The sequence below is a fragment of the Salvia splendens genome, chromosome 3 (assembly GCF_004379255.2).
Source record: "Salvia splendens isolate huo1 chromosome 3, SspV2, whole genome shotgun sequence".
Lineage (NCBI taxonomy): Eukaryota > Viridiplantae > Streptophyta > Magnoliopsida > Lamiales > Lamiaceae > Salvia > Salvia splendens.
The window spans coordinates 31,986,420-32,007,875 of record NC_056034.1 but is presented as its reverse complement, the minus strand read 5'-3'; the positions used below and the strand labels follow the sequence as shown (position 1 = coordinate 32,007,875).

General features: G+C 36.0%; 1 protein-coding gene across 2 annotated transcripts; it reads right to left on the bottom strand.

Annotated features, from left to right (window-relative positions):
- Positions 1-1,553: 1,553 nt before the first annotated feature.
- Positions 1,554-7,830, bottom strand: LOC121795681 (protein arginine N-methyltransferase 1.6). 2 transcript variants are annotated; one of them, XM_042194243.1, is made up of 14 exons: positions 7,527-7,830; positions 7,091-7,325; positions 6,042-6,167; positions 5,661-5,825; positions 5,454-5,572; positions 5,243-5,346; positions 4,768-5,039; positions 3,878-4,114; positions 3,661-3,734; positions 2,708-2,801; positions 2,470-2,619; positions 2,329-2,403; positions 2,139-2,235; positions 1,554-2,001 (listed from the first exon to the last, which is right to left on the bottom strand). In XM_042194243.1, the coding sequence occupies exons 1-14, from the start codon at positions 7,814-7,816 to the stop codon at positions 1,850-1,852; spliced, it is 2,190 nt and encodes a 729-aa protein (XP_042050177.1). In that variant the 5' UTR covers positions 7,817-7,830; the 3' UTR covers positions 1,554-1,849. The 2 variants fall into 2 exon arrangements, with proteins under 2 accessions (XP_042050177.1, XP_042050178.1); XM_042194244.1 differs by lacking the exon at positions 1,554-2,001 and having other exon boundaries at positions 2,481-2,619.
- Between the last annotated feature and the right edge of the window lie 13,626 nt (positions 7,831-21,456).

Here is a 21,456-nt window from a genome sequence, read left to right as displayed (position 1 = left end):
TTTGCTTAGTAGACTGGTTGTGAGCGTCGTCCACTTTAAGGTAACTACTGTCGGTTCTATGCAATGCTTTGCAAAAGAAAAAAGAAGAATTTCACAACCTAGATAGGCTTTGGCTACCTATCGCGAAAGGTTGCAATGTCAGTCCGATTATTTCTAAGCCTTATTGAAATAAGATGACGTTAGTGTGGTATAGCACTGAGGGGGAGTGTTGGAATGAGGAAATTTATTAATTGGAGAACAAGAAGGAAAGAGATGAAGTTATGGCAAGAATAATGAAGGAAATCAATTGAAGATTATGGAAGATCAAATCAAGAAGATATTTATGGAATTAGAATATATTTTCCATGTATAGCTAGAATTATAGCCTATAAATAGTTGTGTAACCATTGAGAGAAATAATTCAAGTAATTCACAATGTAGTCTTTAAAGTTCTCCCCGTCTTTTACTTTCTGCAATAATCTTTTATTTTCCGCATTATATTTTCTAACATATATTATTATGTTAGGTTTGCTGATGGAGTCTTCTCACTTGAATGATTGATGATGTTTTGGTATTTACTCATTTGGTTAAGTAATATTTTTGTATATTAGTGGTTGTGTTTGTTTAAGTAAATCCTAGGATTACTTGGTGAATTTATAGTTGGCAAACGAGTCAAGCCAACGACCGGCCTAATTTTGGGCCCAACTTGCATTGGGGTAAGGCCAGAATTTCCATTTGGGCTGTGGGCCATGGCCCAGCCCAAAGCATGTGTTACGCCCAAAAAACCTAACTGGCCAAAAACATGCCCTAAAAACCGCTCCTCTAGCATCACTATACATATAAAAATATTTGACTTTAGATTTGTAGAAAAAGTTTTAAGTTTTGCATAAATTATATAAAAAATTTATTAGTGTTTTAAATTAATATATTTCATTTTAAAATATTGTTAGTTTTATTAACTATCCAATTTTTCAGCAAAATAATAAAATAATTAAAAATTCTTTTCAAGTCGTATTCTTTTTCGAGTTGTCACACTGCACTTGAATTATTTCCCTTTTTGACAAAAAGAAATATATTTATTCTCTTACTTTACGTTCTCATACTTTATTCTCTTCATTTCTATACATTTTTTTCCCACTATATTCTTTCTTTAACTCACTTAAAACAATATTTCTTAAATCCGTATTAAAAAAAGAACGAAGAGGGACGGAGGGCGTACCCATTATAGACTTCAATAAACTCACCAAATGCCAGCAAAGCAATTTATTTTGCTACTCAACACCATTAACACATACGGAGTACTAAATAAAGTATTTGACTCCTTAATACATCAAATCAAAATGAACACACCCACTTTCTCATAAAAATGAATACTTTAAAATGAACACACCCACTTTCTCATAATTGATAAAATATGAGACATAAAAAAGAGAGAGATTGAAGTAATTATTAGAGACAAAGTTATAAAAATAGAAGTAAACTAATTTTATAAGACAGACCAAAATAGAAAAGTATCTTTTTTTATGGGATGGAGAGAGTATACAAAACACGACACAAAAGTAATACATTACATCTGAAATGGAAATTCAAGAGAATAAATATAAAGTGCACCATAATATTTCCTTCACTAGTCCATTTTACAATGTATGCAAAAAGGGTAATAGTGTTTGTATGCTTAAAAGAGAGAACCCAATAACACCAATGTACACAACCCTTATGTGTAAACAGGCAAAGCAGCCAGTCAACCAGCTGTGTTTTCGAGCACTATGGATCGTATTAAGGTAGACGAACACATCAAAATAAGTCGAGTAAAAAAGGTGAAAATGGTGCTAAAGAGAATTCGAAACTCTTACAAGAACCAGAACACAGGCTACCTTTGATGCCTGAGAAAGGCATTTCTCAGAATGAGCTCACCATTTAAAGGATCAAAGGAAGCCTCTATTTCTGTTGAGGATAAGTCTTTGTGGCCAACCTCTACTGGCTCGTTCAAAAGCTTCACGCCTTGTTTCCAATGTCTTTTATCTGAAAATTTCAAATAAACACAGCATAAATTAGTCTTTTAATGAAAAGTTGTGATTCCTTGGCTCGACTATAATTAGCACACTTGAAGAAACAATAAGATATATTTTCATCGGCAGTTTCCTCAAAAGAAAACCAACCCGGTCCTGTTGATAGTACAGTGTTGTTCTCCTTATCCATGACATAATCAATCCAAAGGACAAAGCCATGGCACATCCCAGATTCTCTAAATTGAACCTGTAAGAAAGTCGATCAAATTGAAGCCCCTAAAACAGCTATGATGATAAATTTTGTTACTACTTTGACAAGTTGGGAGCAATATTCTAGTACCTTAGTTTTTCCAGAACAGGGGCTCATTGGTTTTGAAAAATCAAACTCCAAAATAGTGGTTGTTTTGCTGAGAATCTGTAAAAGTTATAAACAAATAAGGATGTTACCATCAAACTTCAGAAATGACAAACATGAGAATACCTTTGTCTCACCGCACTGCCAAATAAAATAGGGCAGAAAAGGACTGTCTTCTGTAAGCGGTAGACCTCCACATGCCCCCAATGTGGTATTTACGACTGAATTATCAAACCCTTCAATCTCTTTCAGGCAACAACGGCTTTTCCAAAGATCCTACAGAACATGATGATTGATGGAATCAGCTATTGGTATTATCTGGTACTGAAACCATTCAAGTAAAGCACTCCTGTTACCAACTTACAGGAAGGTACATTGCACAAGCTTTCAACAACCCTCTACAAGGCATTATGAGCGCGTCTTTAGATAGAACTGGATCAAGTAACGTTCTTTCCTTCCTACAAAGATCACACAGAGGTTAGTTAATAGCTCCAATTTTTGCCATGTAGAAAGAAGAATAGATTATTATTGCAAAAGCGATTCATGGCATAGTTGCTAGCATAAAGCGCAACAAATTCTACCATTCAAAAATTCAAAAGAAGAAATGGAACTATATATATACAATTAACACTTGATCAAATTCTCAAGCTTGGTTTACAAAGCAGCTCAAAACTGAGATCAAGGTTGATTTTCTATGCATCTCTAAATCGGTTACTATTATAGAAGTGTCTATTCTTACAATATTTGACAAACCTATAAAATCATTGCGTATATTGATTTCCAATGAGTGTTAGTAACTTAATATATAATTAGGTATAATTCATTAGAGATAATTGCATAATAAATCATAAACTTATACTACAAATTTACAATTTTGACCTCAGTTATCAAATCTTTGCAAATAAATACCAAATATTTTTCATTTTAGCAACTGGGCTTCCCCAATTTCCCCGGCTATTGGAAAGATGGCGCTGCTGCCAATGTGGACTATATTTTTGCATAATAAATTACAAACTTATAGTACAATTTTGGAATTTCAACCTCACCTTTTAATATTTGCAAATCAATTAATCCTACACAAATGTGCAATGTGTGGGATCCCCATAACCTCTAGAATCAACAAACTCAATTATTATTTTAACTACAACTACTACATGTATTTATTCTCAACAAATATATACAGTTTATAAGATACCTACTACTCTATTAGCAATATATATAGTCCAGTAAAATAACTGGACTCGGAAAAAATGCAACGAATAAGATTAGAGTATAGTGAGATAAAATCTATCAAATAAGCCAGATGCTGACACCTACCAGAATCGCAGATTTTGCCAGGGAAGGACATTGTCATTTCCATAATAGAATGGCTCCGCGATGAACAAGTCAATCTGCAGATCAATAGTTACAGCGATGCATCAAGAAAGAGATACAGCTTACTTAATGTGCAAGATGAAATTGCAGGCACTATAATTAGCTCAAGCAATTCTTAACTCCAAAGTTGTTGTGCCAATTTAAAGATCAATAAGTTTACCTTTCGATGAGGGGAACCTTGCAGACCCGATAGCAATTCCTTTCTTCTTAGGAACTCTATACGGTCCATGGTGTAGCTATTAGCTATGGAAGCTTTTTGCAGATACTGCATGCCCTTGTTTCCAAGACCAGGGAATAATGGCATCACTTGTGAAGTCTTGGAAAGATGGGCAACGGAGACTGCCAAGAAGATGCTATCATCTGCAATTAAGCACAAGGGATCTACTTTCTGATGGATCTGAAGATAAAGAAGGGAAAAACAAACGAGAAATGAAAAATAAAGGTACGAATACGATAGATAAAACTATAACCAAAATTTGTTTTACCCCCTTCTAACACACTTCAAACAATTACTGAAGAAAACTTATTTTACCCCTTCATTTGAATGAAACAATATCTATAAGCTACCATTTTCTCACACTTATAATTCAAATAAAAGAGAAAAAAAGTTGTGGAGTAACTAAAGGGGGTCTTAATTATTTCGAAAAATAATTGGGTTTCAATAGACCAAATATTAAGGATTTTGCAGTCAATAATCCTATATGAAAACTTAATGAAAAAGATAAGAAGAGAGGAAAAAAATGATTCCAGCTAACCATAGGACTACAAACTTGTCTGCTAAACTCATTTAATCTATTATATCATACAGGTAGTTTCCAGAATATCGTGTGTGCCTACCCAAGAAAAAAGAGTGACTACAATGAAGAGGAGAAATCAGAGAACACATTGGAACTGAATGTCTGAAACTAAGAAACGAGAGAACTTTGCTGCAGAATAAACTCGACATCAAACAACATTCACAAGGTAAGCTGTATTCTCTTTTTAGAGGTCGGATTAGGGGAAAACACAGTCTTAAACAATATTGCTCCATTAGGAAACAAAAAATCTTACAGCGTTCTTAATGGCATTGAGCATCAACTCTCTCCAACAACTATCTCCATACAAAGCTATTCTTTCAGGCGACAGGAAAAGCTGACCATCTGGAGTATGGAGGAAAAGATCCGCATCTTCTTTCTCATTGCATGAGGTCTTGAAATCATATGAAATGCTGGTTTCAGTATGAGCAGCATGTAACCAAACCTCTTTGTCTTTCAATACAAGCAGACCTGAGCTCGGGATGAACCAAACACATTGTTTCCAATGATCACACCAATCACCAGAACCTAGGACCGCACAATATACAAAATATTGGTTCATAGCAAATTTTTCATTTCCTAAATAGTCAAGCGAAATGTATGACATGTAAAGAAACCCCTCTACTTCCTGAACTGATTCCCGATGTTGAGCAAAGCCACATTTTAAAGCAATGAAAATAATAATATATCTCGCATGATAGACAGACTAACCATATATAGCATTCACTTACTAACAAAGGATGTTTTCAATTCTTTCACATCAGAAGGATATGGTATCCAGTTTGGCCCCGTAGAATAGAATGTTGTTCCTTCACTATCAAGCTGAAGCAACCACCTGAAGGAGGCTGAGTTTTTCGTAACGGGGCCTAGATGATTCTTGTGAAAAAGGAAAAAACCTTGATAATACATCAACTACAATGACCGATGAGCTGAATCATGTACCATGAGATGATAGCATGAACTGTACCATCACTCTTAGCCTTTATGTGCAGGTCAGCTTCACGGAAACTATCTGGCCTCCTCCAAAAGTCAAATTCAAAAACTTTGAACGGCTCTGAGAGCTGAATCAGTGTACCAGATTCAGTTGGATGCTTGTCAACTTCAATTAAACAGAACAACTAACAATTATCAAAGAATTTTTTTTATTACCAGTTTGATTTCGTCTTTAATTGCATTACAATGCATTGCAAACTGTTGCTTTTTTACAGCTAAAAGGTTGGGCATTCCACTTGGCAGAAGATGAATGCCATCTGATGCTTCTGCCTCTCCATGAACTAAATCATGCATCTCCCGTAAATATGTACACTCAACCAGCTGAACAAATAGAGGAGCTCACAAATGAAACGACTTCATCTATATGGTTACATGGAGCACACTATTAAAATAGTAAGACACACAGTACATGAAATATATAGCTGACATTGATTAGAAGACAACTATCTTAGAAGAATGAAACAAAGTCTAAATTTGAAAAATCAGTCAGTTAGGTCACATGTATATTGTTGGGACCAGAGTAGTGTAATCAACTACCTGACCGTAAGTAGTGGCCCGGTAAGGAACGGTTTGTGGATTTTCTACCAATAACTTGTCGTGCGCATGTTGTAAAGTTGGAATTAGCCCTTCACCCAATAATTCCGAGTCTAGGATCTCACTGACCTGCATTCAATGTTTAATATAATCACGAGCAACAGGTTAGTGCTAAAAGTGTACACAGAAAATGCATTAAGAGTTCTTTCTACAAAGGCCTTTTTACCAACTGATAAGGGTGTAAACCCAGGCATTCTAAAAAAGAATTTTGAGCTAACGGTATCATTGAAGACACCTTGACATTATTTCACATATGCAGTTCAGATACGAGGAAGAAATGCAAGCAGGCCACTCCCACATAATAAACAGCAAATGTAAGTACATATGTTGAACACTTTCGTTTCGGTAGAGAGGATGAATGCACCAATTATTACAAAGCTAAAGAAACGCAGCCAAGCCATTATAAGTTAATAAAATTGAAAAAAATCACATAAGAGATGATAAATGCTTCTTGTGCTTTTGTTTGTGAAGCAATTACACCACAAACTAGATATGAAATCCTTCCTCCAATCACCGTTTTCATCTCCCAAGTGTTTGAATATCCTTCGAGAAAGAAATAACAATGTAACCAATCCATTTTTTCACTCCAATGGTGTTAGCAAAGTTAATAAACTAAGCACTATTATCATGTCCAAAAGGATGAAGCTTGCCAAGGTGGCAAGACTATTCAGCATCGGAAAAGTAAAATGAGTAAACAAACGACAGCTAATACACATGGAGAAATAAAGGATAACTCTGCTGTTTGTTAGCTAGTGTTTACATGTGTCTCTTTCTTAATGCTTTAGTAAAAGTATTGGTGGTTAGCTAGCTGATTTCCTCCGTTTAGAGTAATGTAGCTACTATAAATAGGGATCTTCAGTGTAATGCAAATGCAATGCAGCAACATTTTATTTCTACGAAGTTTCAATTCATCGTTTTAGCTCATTTTCTATCAAAATTAAATAGCAGTATAACAAGACGAGCACACTCCAAATTTGGCAAAAGGTACTCACGAGAATATCAGCGCGCGATGGGATATCCACGCCAACTTCCAACTCATCGGACCTCTTATTTATGAGACGAATTTTCCCCTCCATGGCATTGGCTCGTAAAACCTCTCTCATTAACTTCACCATGGGAAGGTATGACTCGCAAGCTGTCACCATCCCTTTAGAAGTAGAGATCCCATTTGAATCAGAAAGCCCCATAGCTCGAGCTGCCATCATCGACAGCAAACCCGTCCCTGCCCTGATCAAACCACACAGTTAACTAACTCTCAATTACTCAATAATCAGCACAATCATAAAAATTACATGAATATGACGATTGTTAGCATGGATACAGACTAAAAAAGAGGAAGATTCTGTTAAATTAAGCTAGTGATAGAGTATTAATGGAATTAGCGCAAGAAGGGTGAAGTTTCTGAGTTGTTGAGAGTAGAAGTAGTACCCAATGTCGAGGACGTGGGAGGGTGTAGTGACGGTGTTATCGATGGCGAGACGGTAGGCGGCGTTGCGGAGGGAATCGTTGAGCATGTCGAGGTAAGACGTGGTTGCGAGAAGTGATTTGGGGGTTGTTTGGAGTTGATCATCTTCGCCTTCGATAACGAGCCACTCTGATTTTCCGGTGAGTGGGTCGGTTTGGAGCTGAAACATACGGCTGCAGGCGGCGGAGGTCATTCTTCTTCTTCTTCTGCGGGGAAATATAGAGAGTAGAGGTTTTAGGATGACTGATAGCATCACTTCATTTTCAAAATTCATCTAACCCATTAATGAGCCTTTTTTAAAAGAATTTCTTTGGCAAGAGCATGAAAGTGGGTTCGGACCTATTTTTATTCATTTTTTACTCCATGCTCTTCTCCAAGAGCACAACACTCGCATTCATACTCTTCCGTAAACACATGCTTAAGGGTCTCACTATTCTATTATTCAATTTAAATAAACTCATTTCCACAATATTAGAACGCATTAAAAATACGCAGAATACTATTACAAATTATTAAAAAATTAAAAATTACATAATTTAAATCATAAAAATTAAAAATTACATAATTAAATTCATAGAATTAAAAAAATCCACTACTCGTGGCCGAATTTCGCTCAAATGTGTTTGATTAGGTCTTCTTGTAGCTCAATGTGGGCTTTGGTATCGCGCATTGTGTGTCTTGTTTCGATCCTCTCTCGCACCATCGTATGCACACCTCGGTGTAGGGGAGAACTTGTGGTTGAGCTTCCGGCTTCATCCTCGTCGTAAAAGTTAGCCGCCCTTGGTCCTTCGTCAGCTATAATCATGTTGTGCAAGATAATACACGTGTATATGATGTCGGCAATATTCTTAGAGTACCACAGCCGAGACGGGGTCTTCACAATGTTGAATTGGCCTTAAAGGACCCCAAAAGCTCATTCGACGTCTTTCCGAGCAGACTCTTGAAGTTGCGAATAAAGAATCTGTCTCGGGTCTTGCGGATTGCTGAGCGTCTTCACGAAAGTCGACCACCTTAGGTAGATACCATCGGCGAGATAGTAACCCATGTGGTATGGATTTCCGTTGACGGTGAAGTCGACCACCTGTGCTACACCATTCAAAACATCATTGAAGAGTGGTGAAGAATAGAGCACGTTCAAGTCGTTGTTGGATTCGGCAACACCGAAATATGCATGTCAAATCCATAGGCGGTAGTCGGCGATCGCTTCAAGGATAAGCATTAGGTCGCCGACTTTGTGACTGCTTAAGTGTTGCCCCCTCCAAGCATTCGGGCAATTCTTCCACTTCCAATGCATGCAGTCAATGCTGCCAAGCATACTGGGAAAACCGTGGACTGTTTCGTGAATATGAAGTAACCGTTGACAATCTTCGGTGGTGGGTGCCCAAAGGAATTGCACACTGAAAGAAAAACGAATGCCGTGGCAAAATTTTTTGAGGCATAGGATTCCAATTGACTCACCCACATGCAAATACTCATCGAAGAGGTCAGTCGTTTGCCCATTAGCAAGTTGTCGGAGGGCACAAGTACACTTTTGCAACGGCGAGAGACTTTGCCGACCGGTTGCATCTCTACGTGATTGAAAGTATTCAACACGAGCGGACAATGTGTAGACAATACGCATAAACAACCGTTTTGACATGCGAAAACGGCGCCGGAAGTAATCTTCCGTAAACCGCGGCGTGTCGGAAAAATAGTCGGCAATGAGCCTTTCTTGGGCTCCCTCCCGGTCACGAGGAATGTAGCGGCGTTTTGATCTAGTTGGTTGAGGAGGAGGGCGGGGGTGGCAGCAGCGACATAGGCTTCATAAGCGGCACGATATTGTTCATAGTACTCTTGGTCTTCGCGCTCCGCTTCCGCAATGATATCGCTGAGATCCATTTTTGAATTTAGAGAGGGTTTGAGTGAGAGAGGAAGATGTAGATGAGTTGTATGAAAAAATGGATGATGAATGTGTGTATTTATAGATGTTTTTGGGATTAAAATATTTTTAAAAAAATCAAAAAAATTTCAAAAAACAGTAATAAACGGCTATATTTTTTGGGAATCTGAAAATATTTTTTTTTATTTTTGGTATTATATTCTATATAAAAAAAGGAAATTACAACGGCATTGCCATTGGCCTATCGCACGTTGCCACGTCGCCCTGCTCAGCGGCACGGACGTGCTCAATATATCGAGCAGCGTCGTGCCGTCGGCACGGACGTCGTCCGCCCCATCGAGCAGCGATGGGGATGCTCTAATCATAACTACATTCTACTACAACAAAAATAAAAGAGTTTGATTGACGTCTAAGAGCATCCGCAATGGGCCGATACTTATTCCACGGTCTTAAGGTTGGACGATGATTTTCAGATTTCATTTTAGTTTTTTGCTTTTTTCTTTATATATGTTACAACTTTTTATCTTCATTCTCACACCTTTCACTCCAATCTTCCCCTATCTCATTTTCTCTCTCACTAGTAATTCAAGCATGAATCCCAACTGTTTCCCAAACCCAAATCGGAGGCGTTGGTGCCTAGTGGCTGGGTCGAATATGTTCTGGAATTCATTCGAGACGTGAGTAAAACCCAAATTAGAGAAGAATATGGCCATTGGGTTCCTTTTATTGGAACTATGTTTTTATTTATTTTTGTTTCTAATTGGTCGGGAGCTCTTTTACCCTGGAAAATAATAGAATTACCTCATGGAGAGTTAGCCGCACCTACGAATCAGTGGCATATTTCTATGCAGGTCTTAGCAAAAAAGGATTAAGTTATTTCGGGAAATATATTCAACCAACCCCAATCCTTTTACCCATTAACATCTTAGAAGATTTCACAAATTCGTGAAACTGTCGAATTCCGACCACAAGTAGAGCCAACATTTGGAAGGCGGCTATAATGGTCTTCCAACAAGACACCGAGCGTTAGGAGAAGGTTCGGAATACCAATAGGTAGGCGGGTGGCATCGAGTCCAGCATGAACTCCAACTCGAAACGGACGAATAATATACACTTCAAGTGGTGGCGTTAGCGATACGAGCGCAGCGACGAGGAGGTCGCTAGCCATCGCGGGAGTTGGTAAGGTGGCTTGAGCAATTAAATCCCACATGTAGCGGGGAAAAAGAGACGTTTACAACGGCAGATTGGCTTGGTGGGAAAAGGAAGACTCTGTTTGAAGAAGCAAATCTGGGTTTGGGCACTTTGGACTCCAAGATGAAATTAGAGCTTTGGGCCCAACACAGATGTAATTAAGATACAAATGTCTATTAATTAATTAAAGTCTGCTATGGACTTAATTAATTAACATCTTATTAATTCCAATAGTGAACTTAGCAAGAAACACTTATTTATTATTCGTGGAATAATTAAATTCCAACTAGCCAGTTTTCCGAATAATAAAACCTTGTTCAAGCTCCTCTTGAGGACATTATCAAACGAGACTCACCTCGCGCACGATTCAACATAATAGCAATCCTAGCACCGCTAGATATTAATCACCACTACCCAAGATATCAGGATTATTGGGTTGCGAAAAACACGCACCATTTGATAAGTCAAAATAATGCATAATCAATATCGTATGCTCAATGCTAACGTATGTAGATTAAGAAATAGTTATTTATCAAGACCTAGTCTTTCAGTAGATAGCATAAAGACACGTCTTGCTGTTAGATCAATTCAGTGCTATACCACACCAACGTCATCTTATTTCAATAAGGCTTAGAAATAATCGGACTGACATTGCAACCTTTCGCGATAGGTAGCCAAAGCGTATCTCGGTTGTGAAATTCTTCTCTCTTTTGCAAAGCATTGCATAGAACTGACTGTAGTTACCTTAAAGTGGACGACGCTCCCAACCAGTCTACTAAGCAAAAGACTTAAGCTTTGTTTGCTTCTTATGCATTTAAATGTTTATAAAACATCTTATAAATGCACAAGCAAACACAATGTAATAATATACTGATTCTATTCGTGCGAAACTGCTCGAATAATACTGAATCGGGTTAAAAGTGGATTGTAGAGTTTTTTGTATACAAGCAAGATTCTATTCGCGCGAACTTGCTCGAAACATGCTTTTCAGTAAACCAAACCTAACAAATGGGTCCCACCTCATTAGAGAGAAAATAGTGTCCAAAAGTGAAAGTTCATACTCTTTGGGGACAAACGAAAAAGGAAGTAGTGCACAAAGGCTTATATTATTCTTAATACAAAGGCTTATTTATGCACAAGCCTATTAATCTATAAAACCAATTAAGCGCATAACCCTTACAGAACGGAAGGCACTACAGACCCTCTGATGAATTGGTTCTAACTCGTGCTTTTTTATATTGGAGAACTTGGACTTCTGCCGGTGATTGGATTGCTTGGAGGATGGCTTGTTTGTGTCCAGCCCATCGCTCCGGGACCAATAAAACTTGTAGTTTGGGCAGTAGCTGTCTACCCAATATTGCCTTACAATCTCCAGCGTTTGCAATGTATGTAAATCCTTTGATTATGACGCTCACCAAACTAGGAGTGGGAAAAAAATATCGAAATATCGAAAATACCGGTTTTTCAGTATACCGCAATTTTCGATACGGTAACGGTATCAATTTTCCTATACCACAGTATACTGTGGTATACCGGATATGCGATATATGTTGAAATATTAATATTATATTATATTATATTTAATATATTTATATATAAAATAGAATTAGAAAGAAAAAATCTCTAATAATCCTACTTTTAAACATTTTGAGTATAAAATAGATTTTTTTTTTACATAATGGTATTACGGTATACCATACTATACTTCCGGTATACCGTAAAAGTGCGGTATACCGCAATAACTTTAAAGTATCAATAATCGGTATGATATTTTGTCATACCGCAATTTTCGATACGGTATGCGGTGTGACGTTACCGTACCGACCCACCCCTATGTACCAAACAACACAACTCTTCTTGCGGTTCCTTAACCAGCTCAAGACATTGTTTATCAAATGCCGAAAATGATACATCTAGACAGTGACGGAACCAAGACTCAAAATGAGTCGGTGCTGAAATTTAACGACAAATACAATAGGATGCACGATGCTCCTAAAATCTCCGGTAGAAGCTTGCCTTCTCTAGTGGTCTGTATTTGTGTATCTAGGATTTTCGATTTGCGAATTCAAAGAAAATATTATTATACACATGTATATTAATATTTTCATATATTATAGTGTATCGTGATATCCTAAGAGATCGCAAATTCAGTTGTTAAAATATTAATTTGACCTAAATATGATACTCTAACCATTCGCGATTACTTGTCCTACTTTGACTCATTTCAAATATTAAAAATATAAATTTAAAATGATAAATAATGTTAGTAGACAGTGAATCGTTTTATATATTAATTTTATAATAAAATATGAGTAGATTGTGGGTTTATCAATAAATAAATACGTATTGGGAGGAAGACGGAAAATAAAATATGAGACTAATAATCCTGGATAAAAAAATGAATTAATAAATTGATTAATACACTATATTATAATACTAATAAAATATTAGGATTTTTAATAGTAGTAATTGATTTTTAATAGTACTACTTCGAATTTCATAAATCAATAAAGGGGTTTGATCTCTATTCCCTAGGCATAAGTAATCAGAAGGCATTCTCTCCTCCTCACCTCTTTTTCTCTCTTCTGCATCTTCTTCTCCATGCGCCTCTGTAAATAAAATTCAAATAACCTATAGGTGAATCTGGAAGGACAACAACGGCCAAGCCCCCGCTGGAGCGGTGGCTTGGCCTATACTATCTCCGTCCCTGCATCTAGAACAGTAGCTGACATTTCTGGAGCATCAGACATTGATTCTGCATCAAATGAGTAACAAGTTAGCGACATAGATTAAATTTTTTGAAAGACATATGAAACATGGAGACGCTTGCTTACGCGCTAAACATAGAACAGTGGGCCATAAGTAAAACTAGTATCACACCCGTGCAATGCATAATTCATTTTATTTTCTTGACACAAATTTTACACTATGAAATAATTTTATGAAATAATAAACCATATCATCATATGAAACCTAAAATCATAAATATATGTAACAAACAATGTTTTATAGTAATATAAAATGGAAATAACTTTTAAAATCTAAAAACTGACACAAATATATTTTATGTATGCTGACTTATCAATATTTTGTGTCTATAAATATGCATTATTTATAAGATTATAATGCACTTCTTCATTGTCTTTCCTCATTTCATACAAATTTCATGCAAAAATAAGAATTTGTTGAAACCATGGAATTCACCTTTCTTAACGATCTACAGCCTAGCAATACTTCATCAGTTGTAGAAAATGAAGTGCATGAGACTACACATGAACATGCACGTATCTGAGCATGCACAACATGGAGCGTATGGACATAGGAAGCTTCTGGAGATGATGAGCTGGACTTCTGACGTGGAGTTAGTTAAATGTCAGTTAGGCAGATATTTTAGAGCTGAGTAGTATAAATAGTTAGCTCGTGTATTGTGTGAGATAAGTCTTTGTATTCCCTTTTATTACTATCAATAAAATTACTCTTCTTTCCTCCATTAATGGAGCTTAGATATTTGGATTGACATTTTCTACAAGGTATCAGTGAACATTCTCTTTTTCCGCTTCGATCTAGATCTCTCTCTTCCTTGTTCTACACTCATTTCTCTATATTGATCAAAATGAATGGCCGCCGGGGAAATGCAAACAACACCGGCAACGGAAACAACAATGGAGCTCATCCTCACTTTGAAGATACAAGCAGCGCATTTTATATGCATCCGAGCGATAATCCAGCTCTTACTCTTGTTTCTCAACGTTTGATTGGTTCAAACTACATCAATTGGAGTCGATCAATGACCACAACCTTAATTGCAAAGAATAAGTTGAAATTTGTTAATGGAAGTCTTATTCGTTCAGCTAGTGACGATCTTCTCTATCAATCGTGGATTCGATGCAATAGTATGGTCGTTTCCTGGATCAGAAACTCGATTTCCTCTCAGATCTGCTCTAGCATCATGTACTTGGATGATGCTCGAGATATATGGTTAGATCTGCGTGATCGTTTTTTAGTTTGTGATTCAGCTCACATTTATCAATTGCGCCAGAAACTGATGGCATTATCTCAAGGATCTGATGATATCAACACATACTTCACCAATCTTCGAATTGTTTGGGATGAGTATAAGAATACTCAACCGATCTCATGGTGTATATGTACTACCTGCAGATGCCATAGTACAACTAAATGACAGAACCATCAGGAAGAAGAATGTGTGATGCAGTTTTTGGTTGGTTTAAACTCATCATATTCTCAAGTTAGATCTCACATTCTATCCATGGTTCCTCTTCCATCATTATCGAAGACCTTCTCTCTGGTGTTGCAAGAGGAAAGGCAGCGCTCTATTGAAGGAAATGTTCCTCCATACAATCCACCTATGTTGAGTGAACAACCTTACTCTGCAAACACTGCACCTTATTCTGCAAATGCTACATCTTCTTCCTTCAATCGAAGGATATGTTATCACTGTGGAAGAACAAATCACATTGTGGATAGATGTTTTGTTTTGCATGGTTATCCTCCAGGATTTGGAAAGGGAAAGTACAAATCTGGTTCTAAGGATTTTGAAACAAATAAATCAGTGAATTTTGTTGAGGATTCTCCTACTGATCTGATGGATAAATCTGTGCAATCTCAGTCTTCTGCAACATCAGCTATGCCAACATATGATCAGTGTCAACAACTGATTTCTCTCTTGCAGAGTCAACTTGCCACCAATCCATCCACATCTCCTTCGGCCGCACTTACCACCTCCCAAACTTCTCAATCTTCTCCTTTCACAGGTACTACTCTGTATCATCCTTTTACAGCAAATGTTAATATTTCTCAGGCTGTATGGCTCCTTGATACTGGAGCAACACATCATGTTTGTTGCAATCTATCATTGTTTACATCTTCTTACCCTGTGAACAATGCCTCTGTGAACTTACCAAATGGTTCAACTGCTTCCATTTCACACATAGGAACAGTTTGCTTAACACATTCAATAACACTGGAATCCGTTCTCTATGTTCCTTCCTTCAGCTTTAATCTCATCTCTGTTAGTTCTCTGACTAGTTCCCTATCTTGCTCCATAATCTTTACTCCAAACTCTCTTGTGATTCAGGAAGCTTATCAGGAAACTGTGATTGGGAGGGGTAATTGAATGGGGAACTTATACACTCTTCAAGTGGATTCTACCTCAGAAAACTACATATCTGCTCAATTTTCTTCTCATTCTTGTGTCAATTCTGTAATTTCTATTGATGTTTGGCACAAAAGACTTGGACATTTATCCTACGCCAAATTGAAATCTATGTCTGAAATTCTTGCATTCAGCAATAAATCTCATTCATTGTGTGAAATTTGTCCTATAGCTAAGCAGCAGCATCTGCCTTTCTCTAAGTCTGATTCTGTTGCTTCTAACCCTTTTGATCTCATTCATTGTGATGTTTGGACACCAACTCATCAAGGATACAAATATTTCCTCACTATTGTTGATTATTGTTCAAGATTTGTTTGGACTTTTTTGATGCAAAACAAATATGATGTATCCACCATCTTTAAACAAATTTTCAACACCATTTTCACCCAATTCTCCAAAAAGATAAAGGCCATTCGTTCTGATAATGCTCCAGAGTTCAACTTGGCTTCTTTATACAGTTTTTTTGGAACTGTGGTGCAACACTCATGTGTTGAAACTCCCCAACAAAATGCCCGTGTTGAAAGAAAACACAAACATCTCTTGAATGTTGCTAGGAGTTTGATGTTTCAGTCACATTTGCCTATTCAATATTGGGGTGATTGTATTTTAAATGCTTCATACCTAATAAACAGAACTCCTTCCTCTGTCCTCAATGACAACATGACCCCTTTTCAAGCTCTTTTCCTTAAACCACCATCATATACACATCTGAGAATCATAGGCTGCCTTTGTTATGCTTCTACATTGGACAGAGGCAGAACCAAATTTTCTCCAAGAGCCACAAAGTGTGTTTTATTAGGATATCCTGCTGATTATAAAGGTTACAAGTTGCTTGAACTTGACACTATGCAAGAAATAATTACAAGGAATGTTGTCTTTCATGAGGATGTCCTTCCTCTCTCTCATCTATCTCCATCTGAATTCCCCACTGAAGTTCAGAATTCATCATCTTTTCCTCAGAATACTCCTTCTTTTCCTAATCTGTCATCATCTGGATTCCCCACTGGAGTTCAGAATCTTCCCTCTACATCTTCATCATCCTCAAATATCCACAATAATGCTCCTGATTCTACCACCACAAGAACAGGCAGACTCTCAAAACAACCTGCTCACCTCACAGATTACATATGCAATTCTGTGTCCTCTTGCTCCTATCCTATCTCTGCTCACTTCTCTCTTGCCAGACTCAGCCCAGATTATCTGAAATATATCATCCTCATGTCCTCCATATATGAGCCACCTACCTATAAACAAGCCTCAACCATTAAAGAGTGGCAATTGGCAATGCAAGAGGAGCTTTCAGCTTTCATCAGAACAGATACTTGCTATATAACAATCCTTCCTCCAGGAAAAATCCCCATTGATTGTAAATGGCTATATAAGGTGAAGTATAATGCAGATGCATCTGTTGAAAGATATAAAGCTCGGTTAGTAGCAAAAGGCTTTACACAACTTGAGGGTATAGATTTTCTAGACACCTTCTCTCCTGTTGCTAAACTCACAACTTTGAAGCTGATGCTAGCCTTGGCTGCAATAAAAGGGTGGTCTCTGACTCACTTGGACATAAACAATGCTTTTCTATATGGAGACTTGGAGGAGGACATATATATGACACTTCCACCAGGCCTTGAAGTAGATAGGCTGTCTGTTGAGGGGGCAACTCCAGAATCTACACTTGTATGCAAGTTGAAGAAGTTTCTTTATGGCTTAAAACAAGCCTCAAGGCAATGGTATTTGAAGTTATCAGAAGTTCTTAAAGGTTTTGGTTTGCATCAGTCAGCCTCAGATCATTCCTTTTTCTTCAAGTATGATGGAGCTGAGAAATTCTTTGGAATAGTTGTGTATGTTGATGACATCCTAATTGCTACATCTGATCCAGAGACAACTAATGACTTCAAAGATTTCCTCACAAAAGCATTTCAAATTTAAAGATCTAAGAGTTCCTAAATACTTTCTTTGACTTGAAATTGCTAGAATAAAAAGGGAATCCAGATATCTCAAAGGAAATATGTCATGGACTTATTGAATGACACTAGTTTTCTAGGTTGTAAACCTGCTGCAACCCCCCATGGATCACATAAAGAAGCTGCAAATGGAAACAGGAACAGTTTTAGATGAATCCTCAAAGTATAGAAGATTGATTGGAAGACTTCTATACTTGTGTATCACAAGACAAGATATTACTTTTGATGTTCACAAATTGAGCCAATATGTATCAAAACCATGCATAGAACATTGGCAAGCAGCTGAAAGGATCTTGAGATATCTTAAGAAAACCCCAGGTCATGGACTATTCTATTCTAGCAATTCAAAACCAACTCTCAGCATATTTTCTGATGCAGATTGGGCTTCATGCCCGGATACAAGAAAGTCTATGACTGGTTATTGTCTCTTTCTTGGTAATTCTATAGTTTCTTGGAAGGCAAAGAAGCAAAACACTATTTCCAGGTCCTCTGCTGAAGCAGAATACAGAGCCATGGCTCAAGCCACATGTGAAGTTGTATGGGCCGTAGCTATATTGGAGGACTTTGGGATAAAGATTAAGAAAGCAGTAACTTTATATTGTGACAATCAATCGGCCATATACATTTGTTCTAACCCGGTCTTTCATGAAAGAACCAAGCCATTGAGATTGATTGTCACACGGTTAGAGAAAAGTATCTAAAGGGAGTCATCAAGCCTCTACACATAAGGAATAATCTCCAATTGGCTGATATATTTACGAAGCCTCTAGGTGATAATGCTTTCAATTCTATCTTGGACAAGATGAACTTTCACAGCATATACAGTCCATCTTGAGGGGGTGTGTAGAAAATGAAGTGCATGAGACTACACATGAACATGCACGTATCTGAGCATGCACAACATGGAGCGTATGGACATAGGAAGCTTCTGGAGATGATGAGCTGGACTTCTGACGTGGAGTTGGTTAAATGTCAGTTAGGCAGATATTTTAGAGCTGAGTAGTATAAATAGTTAGCTCGTGTATTGTGTGAGATAAGTATTTGTATTCCCTTTTCTTACTATCAATAAAATTACTCTTCTTTCCTCCATTAATGGAGCTTAGATATTTGGATTGACATTTTCTACATCAGTCATTAGAGTCTAGTGCGTGTGTGTTTATGAATTTATTAAACTTGGAGACAAATCCAATGTGATCTTCCTAGAATGTGTTTTCTTCTTAGTTATTTATCTAAAACCATTAACTGTCTATTTTTTCCGTACAGGGAACTAAGATTCAAGGCACATTTCCCCTCAATTCATAAAATTAAGTTTTGTGACCAAATTAAGAAATGATAAATTGTTACAATTTGTCATTTTCTTTAAAAAGAAATAGAGTACATACTCCTTTTACAGATCATGATTTTGTAATTACTATGTGCTACAAAACAAAACACGGATATCTGAAGTCAACGAACCCAAATTTCCAAGATTTATGTATTTATTTAAGACATTTGACCTAAACAAGTAGATCAAAACATTACCTGGAGCGGCTCTTTGGGGAGTACTTTTTACGTACTTTTGAAATTATTTTATTATTATTATTTGTTTATTGACAATGTCTAGGCTTTATATAATAAGTGTGATTATTGACCCTGACTAGGGCTGGGTCGGTACGGTATACCGTACCGAAAATGCTATAACGTATACCGTATTGAAAACATTGCTAAGAAAGAATTTCATATCGTTACCTTACCGAAAGTTTTGGTATACTAAACTTTCGGTATAGGTAATATCACTACCGCTACCGTATCGATATTTCGGTATACTGTATAGAAAGGTATATCAAAGTTCGGCACACTAATTGTTATACCGTACAATTTCGTATAACTTTATACCGAAAAATATATAAATAAATTTATAAATTATTAATGGATATATTTGTGGTTTTAATCCAAAATATTAAATTATATTATTATTTTTATCGGTATAAATAGTATATCATTAATTTGATACGTATTGATTTCGATATATATTCCAGACTTTCGGTATACCGATAATATCAGTATATACCGTATTTTCGGTATACCACGGTATAAGAAAATTCATACCGTTACTGTAACGAAAACTTACGGTACAGTATCGTATCGTACCGAAAATTATGCTATACCAAAAATTCAGAAATTTTTTTATATTTTTTTCGGTATGAAACGATCGATATACCATTTTTTCAGTATTTTTGTCCACCCCTAGTTATTACACAATCTAAATCTCGAGTCATCGAGATTACGACTGCTTATTTGCAGAAAGTATTGAATCATCTTAAAACCAATAACTATATATAATCTGTCTAAAAATAAGTAGGATAGGATAATAGTATAAAAATGTTTTATTAATTTTTTATCATAATATTTTATAGCAAACTAAAGCGTAGTTTTACAAAGAAATTAATTTTTGTAGAGCGCAATATACCATTCAATAAAATTGGCGTGGGCATTCACATCTTACTCCTTTGCCTTACGTGAAAAAAAGTACGTCCACTTTTTATATTGATGGTGGTTTTCTATATAATGTGTATTATTTCATAATTCATTTTTTATTATAATTAATATTTTAATCTTATAATTATAGTATATTCACTATATTTTAACTCATAATTGGTACTAAAAATCTATAATTATAATAAATTTATGGGACACATTCGATTTAAGTAAAAATGTATAATTATATCCAAAATTCTTTAGCTATTTTATGATTATTTTATCCCAATTAAATTCTTAAATTATGACTGTTTTCAATACATTTGATTTATAAATGCGTATAAATTATAAAAAGTCGTTCCCATCATCATTAGGAATTAAAATGCACACAAGTCTTTATAGATAAATTCTCATCATTTTTATAGATAAAATTAAATTTTAATAATTATAATAAATTAAATGAACATAAATTTGATTAAATATCATGTTAGAACTTAATAAAAGTAATTAATATTAATTGCAGCAGTAATTTTATGCGTAAGTAATTACCTCCAACACCACAATTCACGTAGTGCATATAATTCTTGCAATTACGTAAATAATGAGAGTTAATCAAATCTATCAAATCACGTTTATAGGAGACCGTAGAATAAATTTATTGGAAGATGAAACCAAAGAATAAAGTTTATTAGAAATTCTGTGACAAATGCCATAGAAATAGGAAATAACGTAATGAGTTCGGGGATTTAGAGCCACAAGATCATATATTTATAGTCGAAAAAAAACCTTTCACTTCTCCAATTATTTATCACAAATTTTTAAAAACCTTTTATTTTTAACTAATGACATAATGATTGAAATTCAATTATTTTTAATGTATATAAATGGAGTATGTACGTTACTAATGTGAGTGAATATAGCTTTTGACTGGATTATAATCCTTCATTATATCTATTGAATATAACATAAATTCCTAGCAAATAATAAATGTCATCAAATTTTAGATAGGCAACGGCCTCATCAATATTTATATATAAGATCTACATATATACACAAATGCATAATCATGAGTGTAACGGTAGCTTAGCCTTTAAATTATGATAATCAATCACAAATTTTATGTATTAGCCACATCTTATATCATGCCCAAAATTCTTAAATATTCAAAATGTAGCCCAAAACTCACCTTTTTATATTAATATAGATAATAAACTAATATATAAGGG